The sequence below is a fragment of the Trachemys scripta genome, chromosome 7, assembly GCF_013100865.1.
Source record: "Trachemys scripta elegans isolate TJP31775 chromosome 7, CAS_Tse_1.0, whole genome shotgun sequence".
Taxonomy (NCBI): domain Eukaryota; kingdom Metazoa; phylum Chordata; order Testudines; family Emydidae; genus Trachemys; species Trachemys scripta.
In genome coordinates this window covers 72,821,307-72,848,448 of record NC_048304.1, presented here as the reverse complement: position 1 = coordinate 72,848,448, position 27,142 = coordinate 72,821,307, and the positions used below count along the sequence as shown (strand labels likewise).

The 27,142-nt window shown below is 42.4% G+C and overlaps 1 protein-coding gene across 2 annotated transcripts in view; it reads left to right on the top strand.

Annotated features, from left to right (window-relative positions):
• OGDHL (oxoglutarate dehydrogenase L) overlaps positions 1 to 27,142 on the top strand; it is a 108,258-nt gene that overhangs the window by 32,985 nt on the left and 48,131 nt on the right. For both annotated transcript variants that reach the window (XM_034776954.1, XM_034776955.1), the window contains exons 4-13: positions 1,839 to 1,941; positions 9,960 to 10,075; positions 12,039 to 12,193; positions 20,275 to 20,421; positions 21,819 to 21,909; positions 22,434 to 22,613; positions 23,121 to 23,249; positions 23,626 to 23,805; positions 24,536 to 24,688; positions 26,543 to 26,645. In XM_034776954.1, the coding sequence (XP_034632845.1) occupies positions 1,839 to 1,941; positions 9,960 to 10,075; positions 12,039 to 12,193; positions 20,275 to 20,421; positions 21,819 to 21,909; positions 22,434 to 22,613; positions 23,121 to 23,249; positions 23,626 to 23,805; positions 24,536 to 24,688; positions 26,543 to 26,645 (1,357 nt within the window). The remainder of the gene's footprint in view (positions 1 to 1,838; positions 1,942 to 9,959; positions 10,076 to 12,038; positions 12,194 to 20,274; positions 20,422 to 21,818; positions 21,910 to 22,433; positions 22,614 to 23,120; positions 23,250 to 23,625; positions 23,806 to 24,535; positions 24,689 to 26,542; positions 26,646 to 27,142) is intronic.

Genomic DNA, 27,142 nt, shown 5'->3' with positions numbered 1-27,142 from the left:
GCGTGGGTGATTCTTTCCACGACACTGGAGAGTAGCTAATATAACACGCATTTTTAAGAATGCTCTAGAGGCGATCCTGGTAATTACAGACCAGTAGGCCTAACATCAGTACTAGGCAGACTGATAATTTTGTTCTTTACTATAGTTTCAACCAGACACATAGGTGAACATGATACAGTGGGGAAGAATGAACATGGTTTTGGTAAATGGAAATTATGCCTCACCAATCTATTAGAATTTTTTGAGGGTGTCAACGAGCATGTGGACAAAGGTAATCCAGTTGATATAGTGTACTTGGACTTTTAGAAAACCTTCGACAAGTCCCTTGCCCAAAGGCTCTTAATCACAGTAAGCAGACCTGAGATAAGAGAAAAAGTCCTCTCATGGATCAGTACTGGTTAAAAGATAGGAAATAAAGGGTAGGAATAATTGCTCAGTTTTCACAGTGGAGACACACAAACAGCAGGGTTCCCAGGGGAATTGTACTGGAACCTGTGCTGTTCAACATATTCATAAATGTTCTGGAAAAAGGGGTGAACAGCAAAGTGGCAAAATTTGCAGACAACACAAAATTATTCAAGATAGTTAAGTCAAAAACTGACTTCAGAAAGTTACAAAGGGGATCTCACTAAACTGGGTGACTGTGCAACAAAATAGCAGATGAATTCAATGTTAAGTACAAAGTATTGCGCCTTCGAAAAATAATCCCAATTATACATACAAAATGATGGGATCTAAATTAGCTGTTATCACTCAAAAAAAGAGGTATTGGCGTTATGGTGGATAGTTCCCTGAAAACATCCGCTCAATGTGCAGCAGCAATCAAAAAAGCTAACCGAAGGTAAGGAGCCATTAGGAAAGGGATAGATAAGAAGACAGAAAATATCATAATGCTGCTATATAAATCCATGGTATGCCTGCACCTTGAATACTGTATGCAGTTCTGGTCACCCCATAAAATAAAAATATTAAATTGGAAGAGGTGCCAGAGGAGGGCAACAAAATGTTTAGGGGCATGGACCAGCTTCATACAAGGGGGAAGAAAAAATACTGGGATTGTTCAGCTTAGAAAAAAGATGACTAAGGAGGATATGTTAGAGATCTATAAAATCTGAATGGTATGGAGAAAGTGAATAGGGAAGTGTTGTTTACCCCTTCACAATAACACGAGAATTAGGGATCACCTGATGAAAATAATAGGCAGCAGGATTTAAAACAAATATAAGGAAGTACCTCTCACAATGCGCAATCAACCTGTGGAACTCATTCCCATAGAATGTTGTGAAGGCCAAAAGTATAAGTGGGTTCAAAAAAGAATTCGATAAGTTCATAGAGGATAGATCCATCAATGGTTGTTAGCCAAGATGGTCAGGAACACAACACCATGCACTGGATGTCCCTAAACCTCCAATTGCCAGAAACATCTGGCACTGGCCGCTGACAACAGGAAGCAGAGAAATGGGAAAGGAGGACAGAATGCACCGCAGGCTGACTCAACAATTCAAATCTGCCCTTCCATTGGGAAATGCCTGCCTCAACTGTGACAAGAGCTGTGGATCAGGGATTGGTCTAATTGGCTATCATTTTATGGAAAATAATCATCCTCGAACTCTGAGGGATTGTTGACTACTACTGGGCTAAATGGACCATTGGTCTGGCCCAGTATGGCTGTTCGCAAGGTTTTTGTGTGTGTGTGTATGTTTGATGATTCCATGAGTTATCTGTGTGTCGGGGGCACAAATATTGGCGAGTTCTCCCTTTTTACTGACTTTATTTATCATGATTTTTTTTGTCTTGGTGTCTCTCTTCCCTCTTCCTACCTAATTGCACCCATTTAGATCCGTGGACATCATGTGGCTCAGCTGGATCCCCTAGGAATCTTGGACGCAGACTTGGATTCATTTGTTCCATCTGATTTAATCACTACTATTGATAAACTGGGTGAGAACTTCAAACTACTTTATATAAATCAATATGTTTGGCCAGAGGCATGTCTCGTGGTACAATGTATTCTCTGGAGGGAGTCACTAGGCAAGATAATTACAACTGAGTATTTTGTTTTCCTTAGATAGGACAACTATTAATTAGTGAAATGTTCCTCTAACCTTGTGTATTATTTTATGATAAATCACTGTGACTTTGCTTTGATTGTGATACGTTTTATGTGAATCTAACCATTGACCACTCCTCAGGGAAATTTGAAAATAGAGCATTCCCTCATTCTTTCACTACCTATTTGTAGATGCAGCTGTAGCTCATTGTTCAAGCTTGGGGAGATCAAGCATGCTTTTAGAACATTAGGGAATAGAGTGTGGATTGGCTGATGAGATGGTAATATATAATGTGAATTTGGCAATTTGAACAGATATATTGCAAGAGGATGGCTAAATCATTCCAGTGAAGCTTCTCCCTTCGCACTTGGTTGCCACTGCATGGTATTTAGTTGGAACTTTTATTGTGGGGGGAGGGGAGCATGGGGGACAATGGAATTAAGAACAAGTGCATAGTAAATGAACAGTTACACAATGCCCATGGTATCTTCCTACTGTATTAAAAGGATAGGAAACAATCATACACAGTACATGGTTCTGGACCACATCTAAAGCAACTAATAGATATAGACATTTCTATAATTGCACATCACTCTGGTTTGAGTGCTATGTGGCTGAGATCTTAATTGTCAACTGAATCAAATTCAAAATGCATCCTATTCATTGTTATGTAAGGGCTAGTTTCTATTATTATCTTTAGTCATATGGTCTTATTGTTATGACTTAGATATTTCCAAAAAACATATTGGCCTGAAGAGTGATATTACAAACATGCTAAAATCTTAATACAATAGTTCAGTGATTAATACTTCTGTGGAATAGCAGACTGCGTTTCCATGAATGAATCTTTTTGTGAATGATACAGGAGCTACATATTTTTAAAAATAGTTTTGATATTTTTTCTGAATAAATGAAGAGATACCCAAACTAGTGTCTTAGTCGTCTCAATATGTATCTCATCTTTTTTTCTTAATTAGAAGAATCTGTCCAAGCTGTCATAGAGATTGTAAAATTTTGAACACTGATTGTAAATCTCAGTCTTGCAGTCATCACTTAAAAGTGTCTTAGAGCAGCGGTTCTCAAACTTTAGCAACCCAAGAACCTCCATTTTGATTTACAATTTTTCACAAGCCCCCTGCTCAGCCCCAGGCCATGCCCCTCCTCTTCCCTGCCTCTTTCTGCCCCCTCCCCTCTGAACGTGCCCCATCCCTGCTCCTCCCCCTCCCTCCCAGAGCCTCCTGCACACCACTGAACAGCTGTTCAGTGGCATGCAGGAGGTGCTGGGAGGGAGAGGGAGGAGTTGATCAGTGGGGCCGGTGGCCCTGGACATGACTCCCTGACCTGGACTCCAGCTTGAGAAATCCTGTCTTAGAGGAATAATGCAGTGTGTCCTGGTTCTCCAGGAATTGCTTTAGCTTTCTTAGATGGCATTTGTTTCAGAGATGAAGCAACATGATCAATATAGTAGCCAGTGTTTTGAAAAGTTAAAGAAATGTTAAAATAAAGTGCACCTGCTAAAAAAAAAAAAAAATCTATCATTGGAGCCTAAAATCTATCTTTAGTTGTCTTAAATTCAACTTACCTATCTACCTTTAATTTCTGATCTTTCTTTTTTTGTATGGGAAAATTTGGACAGGAGATCAAATATGGTGCAAAGAGTGGATAAGCAGCATTCTAACAGATCTCTACTTTATTTTACATCTGTAATCCTCTTGGCCCTTTCCTCTTCTAGCCCATCATCTCTTTGGAGGAGAGTGGGGCTTTCCTGGTGCTGCTGTCTTCAAGTGTGGGGGGAGAGCTGGCCAACATTGGCCTGCCCACAAAATTTCTAAAGAAGAGCCATGCAGTGCACATTCCCATCTCCATGTATTTTCTTTCTTACACTTTATATCTCTTCCCCTCTCTTTTTTTTTAAGTGACCCATGTAGCTTAGGGAGAGGGTAAGAAGCAGATGGCGTTAATTTGATTAGAGTGATGTGCAGGAGGAATGCTGCTAGTCAGTGATATCTCTTAGCTCTGCACTCCAAAGGCCAGGTAGATAAAACCCTGTAGTACTCTAGGCTAAGGAGAGCAAACAGATAGTTCAGATGTTTTTTTTTCTTAGATCTAAAGAATAGTACCCAGTTCTAGCTTTCATTAATGACACTGTTTCATGCATGACTAAGATTCATTCTGGGGTGGCCAAACCTTTTGTCATGTGCCCAGCCATTACAGTCAATCTATGAGCCTAAATTGTCAAAGGATTTCTATTCTCTCTGGTTGATGCATTATTTCCCCTAACTTTACCTTTGCTTCCCTCTTTGAAGTCTGTGTGTGTGTGTGTGTGTTTGTGTGTGTGTGTGTGTGTGTTGCTATTGGGAGATTCCGTTTTTTTCTATCTTGTAGTCCCTTCTGCTACCAGGGGTGGCAGCAAGAAGCTTGAGGGCACTTCATAAAGGCCTGCACCTGCTCTGCACAGAGCTTTGCTGGGCACTGACAACTGCAGCACTATGTTGAAAGCTTTGTGAGGAAGCAGAACTGGACTGAGTTTAAAACCCAGAAAGTCATGTAATATGTAAAGCTAACTGAGATGAGTCCCCAGAACAGAGAGACTCCCAGTTTTCTGGGTGATATGATCAGCTTGTGAGGGTGAGAGCCTTTCCTTCCCAGCCCCCTTTCAGGACCGGGAGAGACAGGTGCTGATCTATTTAAAATGGGTCTGTCTTTAATAATGAAAAATTAAAAAGGTGAGCAGGAAGGCAAAAAATCATGTCTGTCTTGCTAAAATTCATCAAGAAACCTGATGCAATACTAGTGCAATGGATCCATTATGTGGGAGTTAGTGTTGCAGAGAACTCAAGTTCCATTTCCTCCACCAAAGCAATGATTAACGCTAGTGGTGTAAGTGACCATCTGGAGAAAGAAACGGACATGACTTTAACCTCCGTGGAAAAAATATTTGCAATACGTTTTCTTACTTCATTCTTGTGACACTATAAATGGAAAAAAAAAATCCTATAGTGACAAGATCTGGGTGGAAGTTACATTATGTAGAAACCCCATTTTCCTGCTTCATTCATTCCTAGCCCTCATGGGTCATAAGATTATTGGACTTGAAACCAATTATTGGTCCAGGGCTCAATATTGTCCATCCTGGGCCTTAGGTGAGTGTAAATTTCATATACTGGATCAAAGCAGGAAATATTTCATGCACTCTTAAAAAAAATGGTAGCAGTTTGATTTTGCTTGGAAGTTTGGAGTGTTAAAACAAGTCCTAAGGGGATGGATTAATGGGCAGAGTGCAGATGAGGGAGTCAAAGCTACATGTTAAATGCAGGTTATTGCATGGCTCTCGCTGCCTCTCATGGCAAGTGTGTCCGTATAATCTCTCCATAATTCCAGTGAGTTTGGCTCATTTTGTTTTTCCTCATTTGATCATCATCTTTAAGGAGATTCAGTTTGTCTGGATCAGTTTTTCAGATTTGCTTGGCCAAAGGTTGTGTGTATAAGTGCTCTTTAATTTGGACTCATCTATGCCCCAGTGCCTTTTATAAGAGAATTCCAGAAGTTGGCTCTATAATCACTTTCTTAAAAAGGGTTACGCAGAACTCGTGGGGTAACCCAAGCATGGAAGATGCTAAAATAACTGCAGCCCTGCAAGGGAGTTTTAGTTAAGCTTCTCCAGGGGAGCATGATTTCTGCTAGAGCAGTAAGAGCTGAAGAAAACCCATTCTTAGTCCTTGGGGAGGCTCCCTTATCTGAGGCCTGGTCTACACTGGGGGGTGTGGGAGAGATCAATCTAAGATACTCAACTTCAGCTACAAGAATAGCATAGCTGAAGTCGACTTATCTTAGATTGAATTAAAATTACTTACTTTGCGTCCTTGCGGCACACCGCGGCTCTCCCATCGACTTTGCTTCTGCCTCTCGCCGAGCTGGAGTTCAGCAGTTGACGGGAGAGCAATCGGGGATCGATTTATCGCGTCTACACTACATGTGATAAATCGATCCCCAATAGATCGATCACTACCTGCCAATCCGGCGGGTAGTGTAGACGTACCCTTTGTCTGCTCTCTGGTACAAGTAAAATAATTGATATGCTAATAGCTGAGGAGTAATAATATCTATATTATTAAATTAATATAAAATTAACAAAATATAGGTAATTTAAAATTAAAATCCTTGCATCACCTTATGCTATGTGCAGTCTGCTACTGCTGATTATGGTACCTGTTAGAAATGCAAGGCACAAAAAGCAGCTATAGATGGGGAGGGGATGTTGTCAAAGGGATTGTGGGAAAAGAGGAGGGTTCCAACCTAAAACAGAGGTGGCAGAAATACTTAGTGTCCCCTAATATTAATGTTTAGGACATGGAGCTTTGACCTACCAGGCAGGGGCATGGTCTATATCTTTTGTCATGTTAATCACAGACTAGATGACAGTAGAGGTGACTTGACTGACCAGTCTCTGGTGGCTTTATGTGAGAGCTCAATACTCGGGCAAGGTGAAGAAGGTGCATTGCATGCATTGTCAGTGGCACAGGTTAGTGGCTTCACAGGTGCATGCTATTAGCTAGCCTTATGCAGGTCAAGGAGCCATTCTGTGATTCCTTCTCGGTAAAGTGACACACATGTTGCCTTGAGGGGAGTGCAGGGTTTTTCCCCCTCTTGGGATGATTTCATTTCTCTTTGTTGTTTACATTTTCTATAAAAGGAAAGCCTCAGGCACTCAGGATCCCAGCTGTATTATCTTCATTGTGAAAAATAGTCTGCACTTTAATCAAAAGTGAGAGGTCTTTATTTCCTCCAATATGAGACACCATCAGAACCCTGATGAATTTGGCTCCCAGACTCATGCATTGCATGTGAGAGATTAGTTTATGTTCTCATTCTCAGCCTGCTGGGAAGAGAGATGGCAGGGAGAGCACAAAAGTCCTTCAGGGCAGTGGTTCTGAACCATGGGTCTGGCACCCCCTGGGGGGCTGTGAGCAGGTTTCAGGGGGTCTGCCAAGCAGGGCCAGCATTAGACTCTCTGGGGCCCAGGGCAGAAAGCCAAAGCCTCACTGCATGGGGCTGAAGCCCGAGGCCTTGAGCTCCACCACCTAGGGCTGAAGCTGAAGCCTGAGCAATGTAGCTTCGCAAGGGTCCCTGTGGCATGGGGCCCCGGGCAATTGCCCTTCTTGCTACCCTCTAACGCCGGCCCTGGCTTTTATGTGCAGAAAAACAGTTGTTGTGACACAGGTGAGGAGTGGAGTTTTTTATAGCATGTTGGCAGAAAGAGAGAGGTTGAGAACCCCTGCTTCAGGGTATCCAGAGCATACATGTACAAAATCATGCTAAGCTTCAAGTTCAATTCAGACTATTGGCATGGCTTCTCTGAACCTCAGAAATAATGCTATGTGAAATCCTGGGCATCTTGGAAAAACTAACAGGAACGTGACATTACAAGAAACAGGAAGGGATGGCATGTTTATAAGTGATGGTGGCATGTAAGTGTGTGTCTGGTGGGATGTATGATATGAATATGTTAGCAGAAAAAGGAAGTTGGAGGGTGTATGATGGGATTCCCAGGCTCGCTGCTAAGTGTTCCCCAGTAGTTCCTGATAGACCAATAGGGAAACTTATGAAGAGCCTCTAATGACCACACAAGATACTTGAATATCATGGCCAGCAATACATATATCTCCTGTATGTAGTGTCCCATGCATCAGTTCCCTTTAGGAGTTATATTTACAATATAGCTAGTTGCGAGAACACATTTTGCAAAATACTAATGCCTAAAAATACCTTCAGTGAGGCTTAAGTTCAGAGGTCCCTATCCCTTTAAACCTGAAGTGATGCTGTAATAAATATGCAGTGCTGAGATAAAAGACACAGCTGTGTTATTTGTGTCCACATCACTTCTATTACATGTTCCATTGTTCACATGACAGCACATGAAAATCCTACTAAGTTGGAAAGTGAGTCATCAAAGAAACAAATAAAAGTAAAGTTGGTGGCACTTCGTTCTTTGCTTTAGTGTTACAGACTCCGAACTAAATCTCCTAAGTACTAGTAAACTGAACTGATTCAATTCTATGTGTGTCTGTCTGTATATGCACCTTTCTCAAATTTAAAGTGAAAAATGAAGTGCTATTTATCTACAGTTACCATTTTTACTTATTTTACTACTTTTAAATGAAAAGATTACGTATTGGTAATAACAATATCAATGAACTGACACTGTTGCATGGTAAGTAGTGCACTGAGTTCCATAGTGGTTTGGTCTTTAAATTGCTTAGTTCTCTTCCCCTTTCTAGAATTTGAACTTTGATCCCTTTTTTCTTTCCTTGTTAACTTTTAGATCTCTGGGTATTATTCAGGCTGTCAGTCAATGAATGCAAAAGTACTTGCTTACAGTTTGTGTTCAATCTGTAGTGGGTTAAGATTGAGTTTCCTCGTGCAGAACCTTCACCATGTACTTTGAGCCATGCTGTGATGCTTGTTGTCTTGATCATACCTCATTTCTTGGAACTGCAAAAGATAGGTTAAAGATTGGCAGAAACTGATTTCTTGGCCTTGGCAGGTTCAGAGATCCCTAAATCAAGGGTGGAGATGATGCATTCTTTTCACAGTACCTGGCCTTGAGAGAAACTCTGATTTATAAACCATCTGGTTCAAATCTGAAGTTATTGGTAGGACTTTTGTTACTAATAGCAAAGCCAGGGGCAATTCACCTCCTAACATTAAAATGAGACCCTAAGATGTTTTCCCCTGTGGGCTTCCAGGTCAAATGTAACATAGATAAGTTGTTTGATGGCAGGTGTAAAATAAATTGATAATCTCAGTGAATATCCCCATCTTGTAAACTAATTGGCATTCTAGTTGGCAGTCTCAAAAGCCAAGGACTGAATGTGTGTTTAATGCAATTATAGCCCAGCTTCTGTTGCATCTCTGATAAACATGTATGTTATTCCTTCAATCTGGATTTTCTTCAATCTGTATAATTACTTCTGATTTTTGCTGCTGCTGCTATTTTTAGGCAATGGGAACAGTAATTTATTGTATTGCCCAGTGGTTGTATAAAAGCATTCTATTGGCTAAAAGGCTATTAATTATTTTATTTGTCATGATCTTACTTATAGACTTTCTAATTTTTACACTTTTAGGTTGTAGGAAGAGTTTCAAGGAATACAACTTTATGGACCTATCATTGTTTTCAAAAGAATATAAAGAGAGATTTTAAGAGGAGAATTGCCAGAAGTACCTGGAATGAACTCAAATATAATATGTATTTTTGTGTTCCCAAAAATGCATTGGGCACACACAAAAAAAATAGTAGTAGTAAGGGTATTGTCCAGTCCCTCCCTGAAAAAGCTTCCAGTTTAAATTTAGAAATTACATCAGTGAAGATCATAAAGTAAAAATTCATGAAGGTAGGACAAGGGTTATGGTGTGATGGGTTAACCTATGTATGCATCTTGAATCTGTTTAAAACTCTTTTTTTCTTGTATTGCCACATTTCATGGCAGAAGTGAGTTAGGATGAAATTAAAAAAACAAAACAAAAAAAACCTAAAGTAATAGGAACTTGGAACATAGTGAAGGTGCCATATTATTCCCCATGTTGAAGGTTTTCTGTCACGTGCAGCCTTCCATTGGAATATTGTACCGCTTGCTTGCATAGATACCAATCAATAGATGAGATTTGCTCCTTCATCTGATAAACATCTTGAAAACTCTGCCAATGTGCTTGTTAAATATGGATTTCTCCAAATGTGTGGTGTGCATTACAATCTGGCAATTCAAAATATTTTCCCTTTTCCCAAAGGGTAAGGTGTGTTACAGCCTGCTTAAACTTTCACTGTGTATTGTCTTGACCAGGACATACTGCCTCTTCAGCTTGTGCTTTTTGTCTCCCCGCCCCCTCTCACCAATTGACACACTGTAGGGCTTTATGGTTTGCATGAATCTGACTTGGACAAGGTTTTTCGGTTGCCTATAATCACCTTCATAGGAGGAGATGAGACTGCTCTTTCTTTACGAGAGATCATCAAGCGGCTGGAGGTCAGTGTGGTGATTTATCTTGTGTAACTGCTTTCGTTCAGATGGAAGTGAGCTGCTGTTGTCAGTTTGTATATTATGAAATTGGTCCATCCCACTTCAGTTGATAATAGGACACATAAGAGAATGTCAAATGGCATTAAAGGTGACCCTAGAGCAGTGGGTCTCAACCTGCAGCCCAATCAGCACAGAGCCCATGACACATCTCAGGGCCATACAGATAGTATTGGATGCCGCCCACATAATACATTGTGGGCTACATATGTGGTCCTCAATGGTAAATAGGTTGAGGACCACTGCCCTAGAGTTTTTATAAATGGTAGAAGCCGTCGTGTCATCTTTCAAATGCCCCAAATAATCAGAGTAATGGAGGAGGTAGTAGTGGGCCATGCAGCATAATACTAACATAGGCCCTATTCCTGCAAAGGGATTATTCTAGCCGATCGCTTTGCAGGATAAGGGCCCTTAAAACATTCCTTTGTGTTTTCTTTGGGTCTATCAGAGACAAACTCCTTGTAGGCCACTAGCTTCCATTACATGTATTTCCCCAGGATGCATTGTGAGCTCGATCCTGCAGCCTTGACATCAGTGTGACTTTTTCCTGTGTAATGATTTTGAGATTGGGCCCTAAACTCACCTCAATACAGATTGGAAACGGCTTGTATGATAGTGGCTTCCCCCCCACTCTTGCATAGTTTATATTTTTTTCCCAATAGCTGATGTAATTATGCCGTATGAATTCAGTGAAACTCGAAATGTTTAACAAAATAATGCAGGAAGAACCCAAAATGAGAAAAAAGAACATTAGAAATGAATCAATACAGTGCCTGATCTTGCCGGATGCTCCTTTGAAGTACTGAATGCTCTCACCATTGGCTCTTCAGCACTTTGCAAGATCGGACTCATAGCACATACAGGGGCACTGTAGGGGATCCATTGTCATTTTCTACATTGCAGACTTGGAATGTATCTTTTCAGTTTGCCTTGTGCCTGTCTGTCTTATCTCCCTGCTATTTGTGTGGCAATTTTAAAAAATACCAGGCTTTTTAAATCTATTTGTATATCACATATTCATGAAACAAAACATGCTATAAAGGGGGAAAAAATCATTTAATTGCAGAAGTTTGGATTGGCTTTGTCAACATTATCACAATCAGACTTTCTTGTATATTTGGATTTGGTGCTTTTTTTTCCTGTAAAAATCTCTGTATTTGGTGCTCCTATTAACTTCCTCTTTTATGTATAATATATCTGTCCAGTGAACATATCCTCTAAAATAATAGAAAACTTATAAATACACACAGTGCCAAACTAAGGAGTTACTTCCAAAATATGTTGATTTTTCCATTATCAAAGACAAAATTAGGTAACTTCCCTTACCCTTTCAGTGTGGTTGGAAATCTGAAACTGATTTCTAGCCTTGTAAGAATTGACAGCTATCAAACAATTTGCATGGGGCTTCATACATATCTTTTCACTGTCTTTATTACTTGATTTCAGGTGATTTTTTTTTTAAACCCTTTGGATATATTTGATATATATGATAACCAATTTGAATTTTTTCCTGGAGCATCCAAAGCAATGACTGATTTTTTTTTTTTTTTTTGTCAGTTAGATGAACTTCATCAATTAGTTTAGTGCATATATATTGACCTACTTTTAATGGTTATTACCAGGTGTGAAAAATCTTCCAGATTCCAAGTGTCTGAAATATTAGTTTCTGTGTTGAAAGTTTGTGGGACTTGGGAACAGGCAAATTTAGGGTTTAGTAAAAGAACTGAATTGCTTACAGCCCCTAGGAAGAATTAATACAAAGAGGAGGGAAATTGCATTTTAATACAAGGAGGTGGTGGGAATGATAATGTAAATAAACTATTTGCTTTAATTTTAAAATATCTGTTCTACTTCTCCCAATCCATGAACTCCCAAAATTGTAAGTTTCTGGACTTCATGTTTCACCTCCTAGAATACGTACTGTCAGCACATTGGACTGGAATTCATGTTCATCAATGACGTGGAGCAATGCCAGTGGATCCGGCAGAAGTTTGAAACTCCTGGTGTCATGAAATTTACAAATGAGGAAAAAAGGACATTGTTGGCTAGGCTGGTGCGCTCCATGAGGTATGTTGGGGTTTGTCCAGCAACATTTTGTTTTCTGTTTCTTTTGAGGGGAGGAAGGGATAGGTCACATTCTGGGATATTTCCATGGCTTTTGTAACACAGTTAGCAGCAAATTCACTGGTTTGTGTTGGAGGTTTGGGCAAATGTTTTAATAAACCAATCCATATAAATAGGTTAGCGTTCTTTTCAGACAAACTATGAAGAGTGGCTTTGAATGCTGTTGTTGAGCTTTCCCAGCCAGTCTTACCTTCTAAAGTACCTGATTGTCCACGATACTCTGTGTACTTTGCCCCACTCTGGTGCCCCAAAACTGAAAAGCCGTTGTAACTGGCCCTCTCAGAATTTCCCTGGTGTGAGGAGAATCCCCAGGTGGTGTGTAGAGTAGATGTGCTCATCCTGTATTGGACATAGGTGGCATGGCCAGGTTATCCCTGCAACCAACTGATGCTCTACTGCCAGAATGGCCCCTTGGGGTCAGGACAACCAGACATAACTTAGCGCAGTGTTTTTCAAACTGTGGGTTGCGACCCAGTACTGGGTCACAGCATGTAAGGCACTGGGTCATCTTGCTCTGGTCAGCACCGCTGACTGGGATGTTAAAAGTACCGTTGGCAGTGCTGCCCAGCCAAGGCAGGCTAGTGCCTACCTTTTCCGACACCGCGCTGTGCCCCGGAAGCGGCCAGCAGCGGATCTGGCTTCTAGGCAGGGGGGCCATGGGGCTCCACTTGCTGCCCCTGCCCTGAGCACCAGCTAATGGGAGCTGGGGAGGCAGTGCCTGTGGTCGAGAGTTGCACAGAGCCACTTGTGCACCTCTGCCTAGGAGACAGATCTGTTGCTGGCCGCTTCCGGGGCGCAGCGCGGTCCATGGTGCCAGGACAGGTGGGAAGCCTGCCTCTGCACCCCGGTTGCACTGCTGACCGGGAGCCACTGGAGGCAAGTCTGTGCCCCAATCCCCCACCCCAGCCCTGAGCCCCTCCAAACCTGGAACTCCTTCCTGCATCCCAAACCCCCCCTCCTCAGCCCCACCCGAGAGCCTGAACCTCCAACCCAGAGCCCTGACCCCCTCCTGCACCCTGCCCCAGCCCTGAGCCCCCCAAACTCAGAGCCCCTCCTGCACCTCAAACCCCCCAGACCCACCCCAGAGCCTGCACCCCCAGACCAGAGCCCAGACCCCCTCCTGCACCCCAACCCCCTGTCCCAGAGCCCCCTCCCACGCTCTGAACCCCTCATCCCCAGCCCAGAGCCTGCACCCCCAGCCCAGAGCCCTGACCCCCTCCTGCAACCCAACTCTTTGCCCCAGCCTTGAGCCCATCCCATATCCCAAACCCCTCATCCTCAGCTCCACTGGGTCGTGGGCATCTACAATTTTCTTCAACTGGGTCCGCAGAAAAAAAGTTTGAAAACCACTAACTTAGCGCACTTCCCGGGCTTCAGAAAGCTGTACCAGGAGAGAACAGGATTTGGAAGCATAAAGGTAATTTAAAGGCATGTCTGTTTCGCCTCTTCTGAGCTATGCCAAATTCAGCTCTACCATGGCACTCTGTCTGAATCCACAGACTTTTTTCATCTCCTGTCTGTTTAGTGACCTGAATTTTAAGCAAGTTGAAGGAGGTGTCTAGTTCCCAGTACACTGAAATCCACATCTCAACAATCACTCCCTCCATTGGCACCCATGTTGACTGTGTCTGTGGCAAGGTCATAGAGTATGAAGGCCACCCTACCTTCTTGCGTGAGGAGCGAGGCTTGCTGCCCATTCTCTACATGGTTATCCACAGGACAGGACTTCATTTCTCAGTGCTGGCCATCTGGCGACTTTGACAAACACTGCAGTCAGCACAAGATTGTGACACTGATTTAGAGAGTGATTAATGGGAATATGTTTCTTTACTAGATTGTTCCTCCTCCCCCCCCCACCAAAAAAAAAGAGAGGGAGGGAGAGGCAGTCAAAAGCTATTACAAATGAAGTTTCAACAGAAGGTACTGAAGTTTTTGTCACTGTCTGTGGTGTTTGGCAATATTTTCAGTTGGGGAGACAGCAGTGCATCATTCTTGTCCAATTTTAAATGTTAATGAAACAAAGGAATTTTAGTCAGACACTTAATAGTCAGGTGAACATGGCATTTGAGTGACAGGTTGTTAAACAACTTGTCTGTGTGATGTTTCCTCATTTATCTTCCTGATGCAGAAATTTGCATTACTTCTGCCTGTGTAAGCTGTGGAGGGACCTGATTTTGGCCAACAGGAAGGAGCCAAACACTTTACCAAATTTGTTTTGTCTATGGAAAATACAGAAAGAAGTATTTAGATGAATTACTGTCCCAGCCAGCTGTGGACACAATTCCTACTGAAAAAGGTTGAAAGTGCTATATCTATTGCTGTGCAAAATCTGCTTCTTACTCTGAGTTTGCAGTCTTGTAGCTCGGGGCATTATCATGCTAAGAATCATATATATTTTTAAATGTTTATTCCTTCACGTGTTGCTAATATCACCTTAGATTTTAAAATTCAGTTTTAATAATCTAACGTCTTCTCATTTGTTTACCTGTAGATGTAGAAATAGCACCTAACTCAATTTTTTATTTTAGAAAATATGTATATCTATAAATTTTTAGAAAAATTGTATATCTCTGGAGACTCACACAAATGATAAACACAGGCAATGTTAGGCCCTGATTCTCCAGTCTGATTCATGTGGCCAGACTCTAATGGCTGCACACCAGCTGGTGGGATCAAGGCCTTTCTAGGCATGTCTGTCTCTCTCCCGCCCTGCTTCTCATGTACAAGTTCCCTTGGTGTTTAGTTTCACAGTCTGGCAGGGAGGATGTGTAAATCTAATGAAAGCTGCTACTTTAAAAAAAAAATACAACAAATCACTGTGTGTGTGTGTGTGTGTGTGTGTGTGTGTGTGAAATACATTTTTTGTGAAAGTTCAACCTGAATTTTAGCTAATTCAGGGAAAATTTTAGGTTATTAAAGTTTGTTTTGCATAGATTTTATATATATAATTATTGACAGATATTTTTTTTTTCCTTTGGTGAAACTTCAACTTTAACAACCTTGGCCTGAATTAACTGCCATTGTCCCTTGAAGGGTGTGATGAGACTACCAAATTGATTGTTTGGGAAGTTTCTGACTTGGCTGGTTCAAATATCCTGTGGCACCGGAGGTTACATCTAAGATGTCAGGCCCTAGGCAACATGTTCTTTTCTCTTCTTCAGAATATAGACTGGTCAGAATCTGATCAAAATACTAATAAAGCCATAGAACACCCTTCTGGTGGCAGTAACCAAGTCGTATGTTTCTTTAGATGTTACAGGCAGTTCTTCAGGTGAGGTGCACTGATACCTCCTTACTATCCACATACGAGCGTACTGCCCTCTTGAACCGCCACAGAGGATTTGGTTTTCCAAATGCTATTTTAGAACCCAGATGTTACCTGGGGAAGGGGAAGAGAAAGCTTTTGTTCTTATTTGAGTGATTGCTCATGTCCATTCCACATTAGATGTGTGCACACCGTGTGTACTGTGGTTGGAAATTTTCCCTCAGTGGTATCTGTTGGGCTGTCTCTAGCTCCTTCTGGTGCCGCATGCTTATGCACCAGTATAAGGGGCACTGTCAGCCCCACACCCTCTCAGTTCCTTCTTACCAGCCATGACAATTGGTGGAACACCTCCTTGTGCTTTGGCAAGACATTATTCAGTAGTTTCTCTTTAGCATAGTTAATTAGTCATCTCACATGAGGTGTCCATTTTCTTCCTTAAAGGATTAGAAAGACTTTACCTTCAAATTCATGAACCGATTCTGCCATGGGACCTAAATCTAGTCCTGTCAAGAGTCATGGGCCCTCCCTTTGAACTGCTAGCATTGTGCTCGCTGCTGTATCTCTCCTGGAAGGTTGCTTTCCTGGTGGCGTTACCTCAGCCAGAAGGGTCTCGGAAGTCAGGACCATTACGTTAGAACGACCGTACACGGTATTCTTCAAGGACATGGTTCAACAGTGCTCTCACTTGGTATTTCTTTCAAAGGTAGTCCCGTAGTTCCATAGTAACCAGGCTATTTTCCTGCCAGTTTTCTTCCCAAAACCATGCAGGAATTCAGAGGAGGGGCATCTCCACTTGTTGGATGTTAGACATGCCCTAGCCTTCTACACTGAGATGACCAAGCTGTTCCGTAAATCCAGTCAGCTCTTCATGGTAATAGCAGATAGGATGAAAGGCCTACCAGTTTCAGCCCAGACAATCTCATCCTGGATAACCTCCTGTATTCGTGCATGCTACAAGTAGGCAGGCGTCCCACCTCCTGCCATCTTGACTGCCTACTCGACGAGAACTCAGGCCTCATCAGAGTTTCTGGCACAGGTCCCGATCCAAGACATCTGCAGAGCAGTGATCTAGTTGTCAGTGCATTCCTTCTTCTCCCACTATGCCATCACCCAACAGGCTCGAGATGACATCTGGGAGAGCAGTATTGCAATTCTCATGTCCATGAACTGCAAGCCCCCCTCCTTGGGTACCACTTGTGAGTCACTTAATGTGGAATGGAAATGAGCAATCACTCGAAGAAGAAAAAAACGGTTACTAACCTTCCCGTAACTGTTGTTCTTCAAGATTTATTGCTCATATCCATTCCACAACTCACCTCCTGCCTCTCTCTCTGAGAAGGAACCGAGAGGGTGAAGGGCCAGCAGTGCCCCTTATACTTGCACATAAGCATGTGGCACCAGAGGACGCTAAAGCCAGCCCAACAGATACCACTGAGGGAAATTTCTGGTGACAGTGCACGCAGCACGCGCACACCTAACATGGAATGGACATGAGCAACGCATCTCAAAGAACAGCAGTTACGGAAAGGTTCGTTACCTTTTTTTTCTATATTCCCATGTGTGGATGAAGGGAGACAGGAAGGATAGGAGGTTGTGAGGAGACCCTTTTAATGTTATCAATTTGTGACTGTTCTATCACATGCAAGTCTTTAATACATGGTGAACACAACTTATCAGCCTTGTCCACCTACTGCCTGCCTGCTCGTGAACATTTCCAACTTATGTTTGGTAAGGAAACTAGGATACCCAGCTATTTCTAAACATATATAACCAGAATCTCCTTGACCCTGACGCAAGATGTCCCAATTGCAAATTTTGAATTTCAAAATTCAATTGCATTTTGAAATGTTGAAAATGCTTCCAAAGTCCATGGCAATGTGCTCTGGTAAATACACTTGCTAACTGGAAGGGAAGGGGGAAGTTACCCTGTGCACTACTGGGTTAACATCAAGCCCCAAAAGGATGGAAAATCACAGATACAGCTGCCATTTTAATTCACCCCATTGTCTAGAGCAGGGGTCGGCAACCTATGGCACGCGAGCCGATTTTTAATGGCACGCCAAGGTCCCGGCCGCCAGTCCCGCTCAGCCCGCAGCTGGCCTGGAAGGACGGAACCCCGGGCTGAGCGGGACCAGCGGCTGGAACCCTGGCTGTCAGGAGCCGGCGGACGGAACTCCAGACTGGCAGTGGGCTGAGCCACTCAGCCCACTGCTGCTCTGGGGTCCTGGCCGCCGGCCCTGCTCAGCCCGCCGCTGCTCTGGGGTTCTGGCTGCCGGCCCCTTGCCAGCTGGGGTCCTGGCCGCTGGGACCCCGGCTGGCAAGGGGCCAGCAGCCGGAACCTAAAAGTGAAAGTAAGGCGGAGCATGCACGCTCGGAGCCAGCCGATGCTGGGGCGCTCCGCTGCAGGTGGAGGCACGGCGCATGGTGCGCTCCCAGCTGGAGTCCTGCTGGCTGCTGGAACTCTACTGCAGGCTGGCGCTGGCAGCTCTGTGCACCAGACTAAGCAGCAGGCAGTCAGGCAAGTGAAAGGGGCCGGCGGGAGGCGCGGTGGAGGTGTCCGCGTCCTAGTCTGTCCTGCTGCCCTCTCTCGCCACTGTGGCTGGATACCAGGGCAGTGCAGGCATGTGCCATCCCTGCGGCATGCACAGCTGTGGCCCCTGGGGGGGGAAGGGGAAGGGAGCGGCAGGCCAGGGGGTCTTCTGCCACCGCCCCCCATTTGCCTGCAGATGCAGTGCCCCCACACAGCTGGCCCGCAGCTCCCTTGGCAGGAACAGGAACAGCATGGAGCAGGGTCTGACCCACCATCCAGGTAACCCGGCTGCAACCAGGACTGTCCCAGGCCAGCCCCAAGCTCCCGCCTCCCCCCGCCCCCTGGACTTCCCCACTAGACACACATCCCAACCCCCTGCCCTGAGCCCCTCATGCCACCCAACCCTGACTCCTGCACCCCCCATGCTCCCAGCCCTGACTCCTGCATCATCCACATCCCCACTCCCTGCCTTGAGCCCCCGTACACCCCAACCCCCTGCCCTGAGTGCTCCCCACCACACCCACACATCCCCACCTCATGAGCTCCTGCACCCGAGGGGGGTTGCATTATGACAGTACCTGTAAGAAATTTAAGTTACTTTCACCCCTGCTGGAACCCCAGACCAGCAGCGGACTGAGTGGAGCCGGCGGTGGGCTGAGCGGCTCATTCTGCTGCTGGTCTGGGGTTCCGGCTGCCGGCCCCACTCAGCCCACTGCCAGCCTGGGGTACCGGCAGCCAGCCCAGGGCTCTGCTCCTGGCCTCGACCCAGTGCTCTTCAGTCACCCTCTGCTGTAGCCCACATTGGAAAACTCAGCAAGGAAAAGCGAGGGCAAGGATCACACTAAACTGATAAGATCTGCATTTTAATTTTATTTTAAATGAAGCTCCTTAAATATTTTAAAAACCTTATTTACTTTAAATACAACAATAGTTTATTTATATATTATAGATTTATAGAGAGAGACCTTCTAAAAACGTTAAAATGTATTACCGGCACGCGAAACCTTAAATTACAGTGAACTTGGCACACCACTTCTGAAAGGTTGCCTACCCCTGGTCTAGAGGGCTTATGCTCAAGGAGCCAGACCCTCTACTTTTTGTAATCAATGTGGTTCCATTGATTTCAATGGTGCTATCAAATTAACATCAGTTCAGGATCTGTCCATTGTTCTTAAGGTTCTACACTGCCTTAGATCTAAACTGTTGGGTGAGCTTAGGAGAGTTTTCTGGCAACATTCCATTTCACTGCTGTTATGGCTTTTAAGTTTTAGATCAGAAGGGAGGTAATCTTCAGCATTATACTTGGAGCTGAGTATTAATGGACATTGTGACATTATTAGGCCTTGCATTACACTGATGATGTAACCACTAATGTTATTTCATGGAGATTTATTTTTCTTTGTGTTCAATATCTTTAGGCTTTATAAATGATCCTTTCAGCGTTTGTTAAAAGCCACTTTAACTGTGTGCAGTGCCTCTGGCCCTAACCCATTAAAAGATGGAACAACATAGAACTGTCAGTAAAGGACAGATTTTTATGTCTGTAGTTACTGATTCCTGAGGCATAGATTCCATTGTAGCAGTTCCTGGCACATTACCAACTGTTACATCACTTAGTCTCAGGAGCTGTGCCACTGAATAGGGTTTCCAAGATTTCCTTTGGAATTACATGTTTTCTGCTGCAAGTTTTTATGCTGCCATTTCCCTTAACTGTTTACTCATTGTTACTTCCAGAAGATATGGGACTCTCTTTTGTCTCCTCTTGGATTTGCAGGGTGGTTTACCCTTCTGACGTTCTGCCTGCTTGTGAGGCTTTCCCCATTGTAGTCAGTGGGAACTTCATGCATGTAGGGAGAGCAGACTAGAAAAGTCAAAATCTGACCTGAGATTTTTGCCGTAATTTCTGTGGTTTGATTTTGTTCATCATAATATTTTCCCAGTGTCAGGATCAATTCACAAAGTGCTGGTGAGAACTTTTAAAGGTGGTGGTGGGGGGAAGTGAGAGAGAGATCCTTCCTCTTTTATAGACTTATTTTCCCCCAATAAAATTAGTGCTCTGAGAAATATGAGTATGTATTGAGAAGTCTCCTCTAAAATTACAGTGGGCATCTTATGTTACTTCTCCAAATGCCCTTCAGTTGATTGTGTTTTAAAAAAAAAAAAAAAAAAAAAAATCACCATCTGATGCATTTCCTTAACTTATTGCTTTTCTCTCCCTATTTTGGCAAGATTTGAAGACTTCCTTGCCCGCAAGTGGTCCTCAGAGAAGCGCTTTGGTTTAGAAGGGTGTGAAGTAATGATTCCTGCTCTTAAAACCATCATTGACAAATCCAGCGAAATGGGGGTTGAATATGTAATAATGGGGATGCCTCACAGGTAACTGTTCATTTAAAATAAAAAAGGCAAATAATAATGGACTCATTTGCACAGTGTGGTATATGCTGCTTTAGGTTTCTGGCCCCTTTTAGAGACTGGGAATGTGATGTTATTAGGGAGGTTGGTAAAACAGGTTAGTTATCCCAGCTAAAAGATATATTGAGTATCAATATCACAGAATCCTAAGGGAGCTATCTCTCAGTGAGGGGCTAAAGCTTTCATCATGGGAGACTAGTCAAGTATCTGCTTTGAAATAGGAAGTGAGTCTGGCAGGCATTCTACTTCATTCCCCACTGTGGAGAGCTTGGAATTGAGATGTGGGAAATTGGTACATCCTATCTATACTCTGGAAGGCAGTGCCAGGAATGGGGACACTATTGACGAATAAGATCTTAAACAGGCAGGGGCAGAGTCATTTAAAAAGGGGAAATGAACATCCTTTTATTTAAAAAGTGAGATGCACATTTGCTTCTGGGATTTCTTTGGTTCCCAGGTTTCAATCTGCTACAGGTGGCAATAGAATCAACTTTGAAAACACTTTAGTATTTGGAACATAGATGCTGAGCCACTGATTCTTGTTGAAAGGGTCGTCAGTTTTCTCAGGTGGGAGAAAGGGTCCTTATAATTCAGGGAACCTTAAAAGAAGGGGTAGGAAAAATTAGCAAACAATATATTATATTTATCATAGTAGGAGAAAGGGTTCATAACTATTCAATGCTATTTTCTCATAACCTTGTACTAGGAGCTACTTTTCATACTCACAGAATGTTATATTAATTTCATAAAACTGTGGGGATTTTTAAGCTAAGAATCAAGAAATGTAAAATGAAGGAGCTATACTGTGGTAGCAATAAGCCACTCTAGGGGGCGTTAGTTGGCTACTGGTGCTTTTTTTGGCCTTCTGCCTTGCAACATGACTGAAGCAAGAAACAATAGCCAATTAATACACAGCCCACTGTAGCTTATTGCTATAACCATTCATTAAAATATATTTTCAAAGGGTCATATCCTGCCTGCACTTCGGTGTGCGTGAGAGTAGCTCTGCATGTGTATCTGAAGGCAAAATATGGTACCTCCCTCCCCCCAAACAGCCAAAACAAGTAAAACTCCTCCAGTCTCTCATCTGTGATAATTGTCGAGTAATTGGTCTAGATAATAGCACTCTACTGATGGCATGTTAGGGTTGTGATAGAAACCCACAAAAGAAAAATCTCTAGCTTGCGATTAAATACCTAGGTACTATGGAGGGCCAATGGAGATGCAGTAGGGACACACTGGTTTGTGGTGTGGTTGGAGGATTAAGGGACAGTATTTTAGATGTTTAAAATACTTTTTTTTTTTTTTTAATTTCCAAAATTGTATGGTAAGATTTCATCAAAGAACCTTCTATTGTTTAGAGGTAGGTTGAATGTACTGGCCAATGTCATCCGAAAGGAGTTGGAGCAGATCTTCTGTCAGTTTGATCCAAAACTTGAAGCAGCTGATGAGGTAACATGCAACTTTATTACTGATAGAGAATAAGTACTGAATTGTTCTGGATGTTCTTGTCCATGTAAATACACAGTACTAGGAACTATTAAAATGCATAATTTTGTTTTGTAAAGTGATCAGAATCAATGGGGTTCATTGGTAACTTTATTCTTTACAAAACACTATAGCACATCTTTCAAATGCAGAAAGATTCCTAGTCATTAACTCTAAACAGTGAATTCGAGTCACAGGGTATCTCTCTAACACAGTTTGTTTTAGCTCCAACCATCTTCCTCTATTTTGCAGAGACAAGCATGTTGTCAGTGCTTAGTTAATATTAAGTGTTGTGTTCTGACCCTGAGGTATTAAAACAGAAACAAATGTTTAAAATTTGAAATTATTTTCAATAAAAATAACATGCAGCGTGACACGTAACAGCTAGCCAGATTCATTTTTCAGTATGAAGTGGAGATTTTAAATGTTGAATTAGAAGTAGTTTATATGGCTGGTGTACATGAACCTTGACTGTCTCTGTATGTTAGGGGTCTGGGGATGTAAAATATCATTTGGGAATGTACCATGAGAGGATCAACCGAGCAACAAATAAGAACATCACTCTGTCGCTTGTGGCTAACCCATCTCATTTGGAAGCAGTAAACCCTGTTGTTCAGGGGAAGACCAAAGCTGAGCAGTTTTACAGAGGGGATACAGAAGGGAAAAAGGTAAAATTACAAGCATGCTAGGATAACTTTTGCTGCTGTGTTTATGTTTTTCTAATAGCCCAATTTACAAAAGTTTTGAGCTGCAGAAGTGGGGGGTACTTCAAGACACTGAAACTTTTCTTTGTGTAATTGGATATGATGGCCTTTGAACTAAACTAATAATTTTAAATTAGCACAGGGTAAAACTTCCTAATTCTCTGACTGATTACCAGGTTGATTAACTTAGTTCCTGAACTTGGAAACCTCAGATAGGTTGTAACTTTCACTCAATTGGGAATCAAACAAAGCAGTCTGAATGCAGACAAGCATGCATGTTATGATTTCTTACATGGTTTTTTTTTTTTATTTGAATTGTGGTCCTTCCTAGGAAACCCAGTCATAGACCAGTGCTTATGGTGCTGTGCTGGTCATTGTAATAATACATAACAAAAAGTTCATGCCCTGAGGAACTGACAATTACACTTCTTGTTACCTAATGCTTTTTTTTTCATTCCTCCCTTATCTTAGGTCATGTCCATACTACTACATGGAGATGCTGCCTTTGCTGGACAGGGAGTGGTTTATGAAACCTTTCATCTCAGTGACCTCCCATCATACACCACAAATGGCACTATTCATGTTGTGGTCAATAACCAGGTGAAAAACAGAATATCTTAAGCAATTTGGGTCTAATGATTTCCCATATATTCCTTGTTTTTATTCTTGTCATGATAGATTGTATATACCAGCCCTCTTCCATTGACTAGAATGATTATAGCCTGAAAATGGTCAGCACATCTGGCTGTGCTCAGCGTAGGAGACACGGATTTTGTGGAACCCCAATGAGCATGTAAAAATGATGCATTGTGTTAGATGAATTAAAGAAGAAATTACCTTCCAAAGTGAAAAGCCTATAATTACTGTCATGTAAATAACTATGTATTAAACTAAGACTTCAGGCATTCAAAACAAAAGCAAAAAAAAACAAAAAACCCTTTCTTCCACATATTAACAGAAGCTTGTTTTTTCTTAGATTGGTTTCACCACAGATCCCCGAATGGCCCGCTCATCTCCATACCCTACAGATGTTGCCCGTGTGGTTAACGCACCCATATTCCATGTGAATGCTGATGACCCTGAAGCAGTGATGTATGTGTGCAATGTCGCTGTAGAATGGAGAAACACATTCAATAAAGATGTGGTTGTAGATTTAGTAAGTACTGGGTTAATCTTAACTCTTCACTTTGCATATTTTATGCTAGTCTTTTAAAATAAGTCAGTAATGTCAAATATGTTACTAAGTATTTATAAACATTGCTGCGCTCATTGCATTTATTGGCTTGAATGCGACACTTAAGCAGTTTTCCCTACGTTACATTACTACTTGTATTATAGTACTGCCTAGAGCAGGGGTTCTCAACCTTTTTCTTTCTGAACCCCACCCCCTACAACATGCTATAAAAACTCCATGGTCTACATGTGCCACAACAACTGTTTTTCTTCTTTTAAAAGCCAGGCCCAACATTAGGGGGTAGCAAGCAGGGCAGTTGCCTGGGGTCCCATGCCACAGGGGCTCCCGCGAAGCTCAGTTGCTCAGGCTTCAGTCCCAGGCAGCGCAGCTCAGGGCTTCAGGTGGTGAGGCTCTGTGGCTTCATCCTGCTTGGTGGACCGTCTGAAACCTGTTTGCGGCTCCCAGGGTCTGTGGACCCTCAGTTGAGAAACGCTGGCCTAGAGGACCCAACCAGAACCAAAGCCCTGTTGTGCTAGATGCTGTACCCAAAATAAGAGGGAGCCCTTACCCCAAAGAGACTTATGTTGATTTTAATGTCTCTTTGAGCAACAACTTTAATGCCTTAAGCCTATAAATCTCTAGAAAGCAGGAAATGTTAAGGGATTAGTTTCATGTCTCTCATTATTGACAGATATGAATCTTCCCGGTGTAGGTTTGTTACCGAAGGAGAGGCCACAATGAAATGGATGAACCCATGTTCACCCAGCCCCTGATGTACAAGCAGATTCACAAGCAGGTGCCAGTGCTGAAGAAGTATGCTGACAAACTGATTGCAGATGGGACTGTAACACTACAGGAGTTTGAGGTACAGTATGTCAGCAGAACTAGAAGGCTGTTTGTGATGCTGTTTGCAGAAGGAAGTGACTGCATGCTGTTTCCTTAACTACTTTTTGCTTCACTACTTTGTTGCCTTCATTCTATGCCTTTTTCTGACTGTCTTGTTTTGTTTTACATAAAATAGAAAATAGTACTACTGGAGAAATGTGTGGCAGGAGATGAGCTTAATTTTTATTGCTTACCTGACATAAGGCTTAAAGATGGAGAAAAATTGATTATTGTCTCTAACTGGTGAAGCTGAGACACTTGTGTTGATATGCTATGTACATAGCTACTGTCAACCTAGGAGGACTGGAAATGCTGTGTAGTAATTAAAATAATACATGGTACCCAGAAAAACAGGTTCTCCTCAATTCTTAGACTGATACAGTGATAAGGTAGGGCTGTTAAGACTGTTTAATATTAGCTGTGTCAGTGCTTCAGCAGCCTTTGAAAATTGCAGATTAGTATGATTTAAAGAGCTTAAGTGGAGGGGAGATACAGGGAATCAGAATTCACCTCCCTGCCTTGGATCTGTGGGAACACCAATTCAGAGGTGTCTGAATATTCGTGATTATATCGACAGCATCTCTAATCATGGGAGCTTCTTGTTGGATCATCTTATGTAATTGGCAATTGTAGGCAATATGCTGATGTTTACTTAGAATAGGATAACAAACTCATTAGTTTTGTGCCTCAATTGTATTGAATCTGTTGCACTCAGAGTTCAGAGATAAGTCTGAACTACCATATAAAAATTAAATCTGCATTTTTTACTATATAGTTATTCCTATTAAACTGGCTAACTCTTTATATTGTACTTTTATGCTTGTGGAAGTGGACGTAGTAGTAGTAGCACTGTAAAGCAAGGCATTGCATGGGGATACGGTGTTCCAACTTTTTAGGAACGTAGAATTCTAGATTGAACCAAAGATCACTGAGTCTGGTATCCTGCCTTAGGCAAAAACTAATAGTTAATGAGATGGCCCAGACAAAAACTCTTAAAACATATTTGTCCATTTCTTAAAACAAAACCACCCTGCTATTTGGTTCTTTGGGCAGACTCTGCTGATGAAAGATCCAACACTAGAAGAGCAGGTGATATTCCAGGTCAGCATCAGAACAGCACACGTAATTTGTCATATGTATGAAGATTAAGGTTATCCAACTGGCTTCTGGTGTCACTACAGGGATCAGGATGGAATTCCCCATGCACCTATGTAGCTTAGCTGTATAACTGTCTAGGTGCATTATTTGTGTACTGTGGGAAGACTGGCTCAGAGCCACAAAGGTGTGTAGGCTCTTAACTTTCACTGAAATTAATGGAGGTTAGAAGCCTAAATACCTTTGTGGCTCTGAGCCAGTCTTCCCACAGTACACAAATAATGCACCTAGACAGTTATAAGGCTAAGCTACATAGGTGCATGGGGAATTCCTTCCTGATCCCTGTAGTGACACCAGAAGCCAGTTGGATAACCTTAATCTTCATACATATGACAAATTACGTGTGCTGTTCTGATGCTGACCTGGAATATCACCTGCTCTTCTAGTGTTGGATCTTTCATCAGCAGAGTCTGCTCAAAGAACCAAATAGCAGGGTGGTTTTGTTTTAAGAAATGGACAAATATGTTTTAAGAGTTTTTGAGCTGAGTCAAACTCCCGTATCTCTACTGAAATCAGTGGAGTTACTCTGGGTTTACACTGGCATAACTGAGATAAAAACTGGAATTTTGTGTGCTGTAATGTGGATGTTTCATCACTTTGGAATGGTGACACACTGCTTACAGAAAGTGCATATTTTTGTTAATCTCTAACTCTTTTTATATGGAAACTCGTTCTATAGGAAGAAATTGCAAAGTATGATAAAATCTGTGAAGAAGCTTATACTAGGTCTAAGGATAAGAAAATTCTACACATTAAACACTGGCTTGATTCACCTTGGCCTGGTAAGTGTTTTTCAAATACCCTAATGCCAGTGAGACTGGTTGGTGCCTTTTGAACCAAAATCCTGCCACCTTTATTGAGCCCTTTGTCAGGCACCAAATCCTTTTGAAGTGAAGGATTTGGTTCTTGGTTTGCATATGCTACCAGAATGAAAGGATGCCAAAACAGTTTGGCAGAGGTGTAGTTGTCAGTACATCTTTAGAAATGGATGTGGCAAAAGCAACACTTTATCACTTGGAAAAGAGTTTTTTTCAGTCTACTATTAACAGAGAAGTCATTTATCTGTAATGTTACCTGCCTTTATTCCTTCAGAGGGAAATTCCACCTCTGTGGACCTCTATTTTCAGGCCTTAAGTAGGTCTGAAATGATGCATGTACCTTGTGCTGGCTAGCTCCCTGCACATGGTTGAATTTCACTCTCAATCAGTTAAAGTAAAACAGCAAACGAAAGAGCCATATTGTGTGTGTGTGTGTGTGTGTGTGTGTGTGTGAGAGAGAG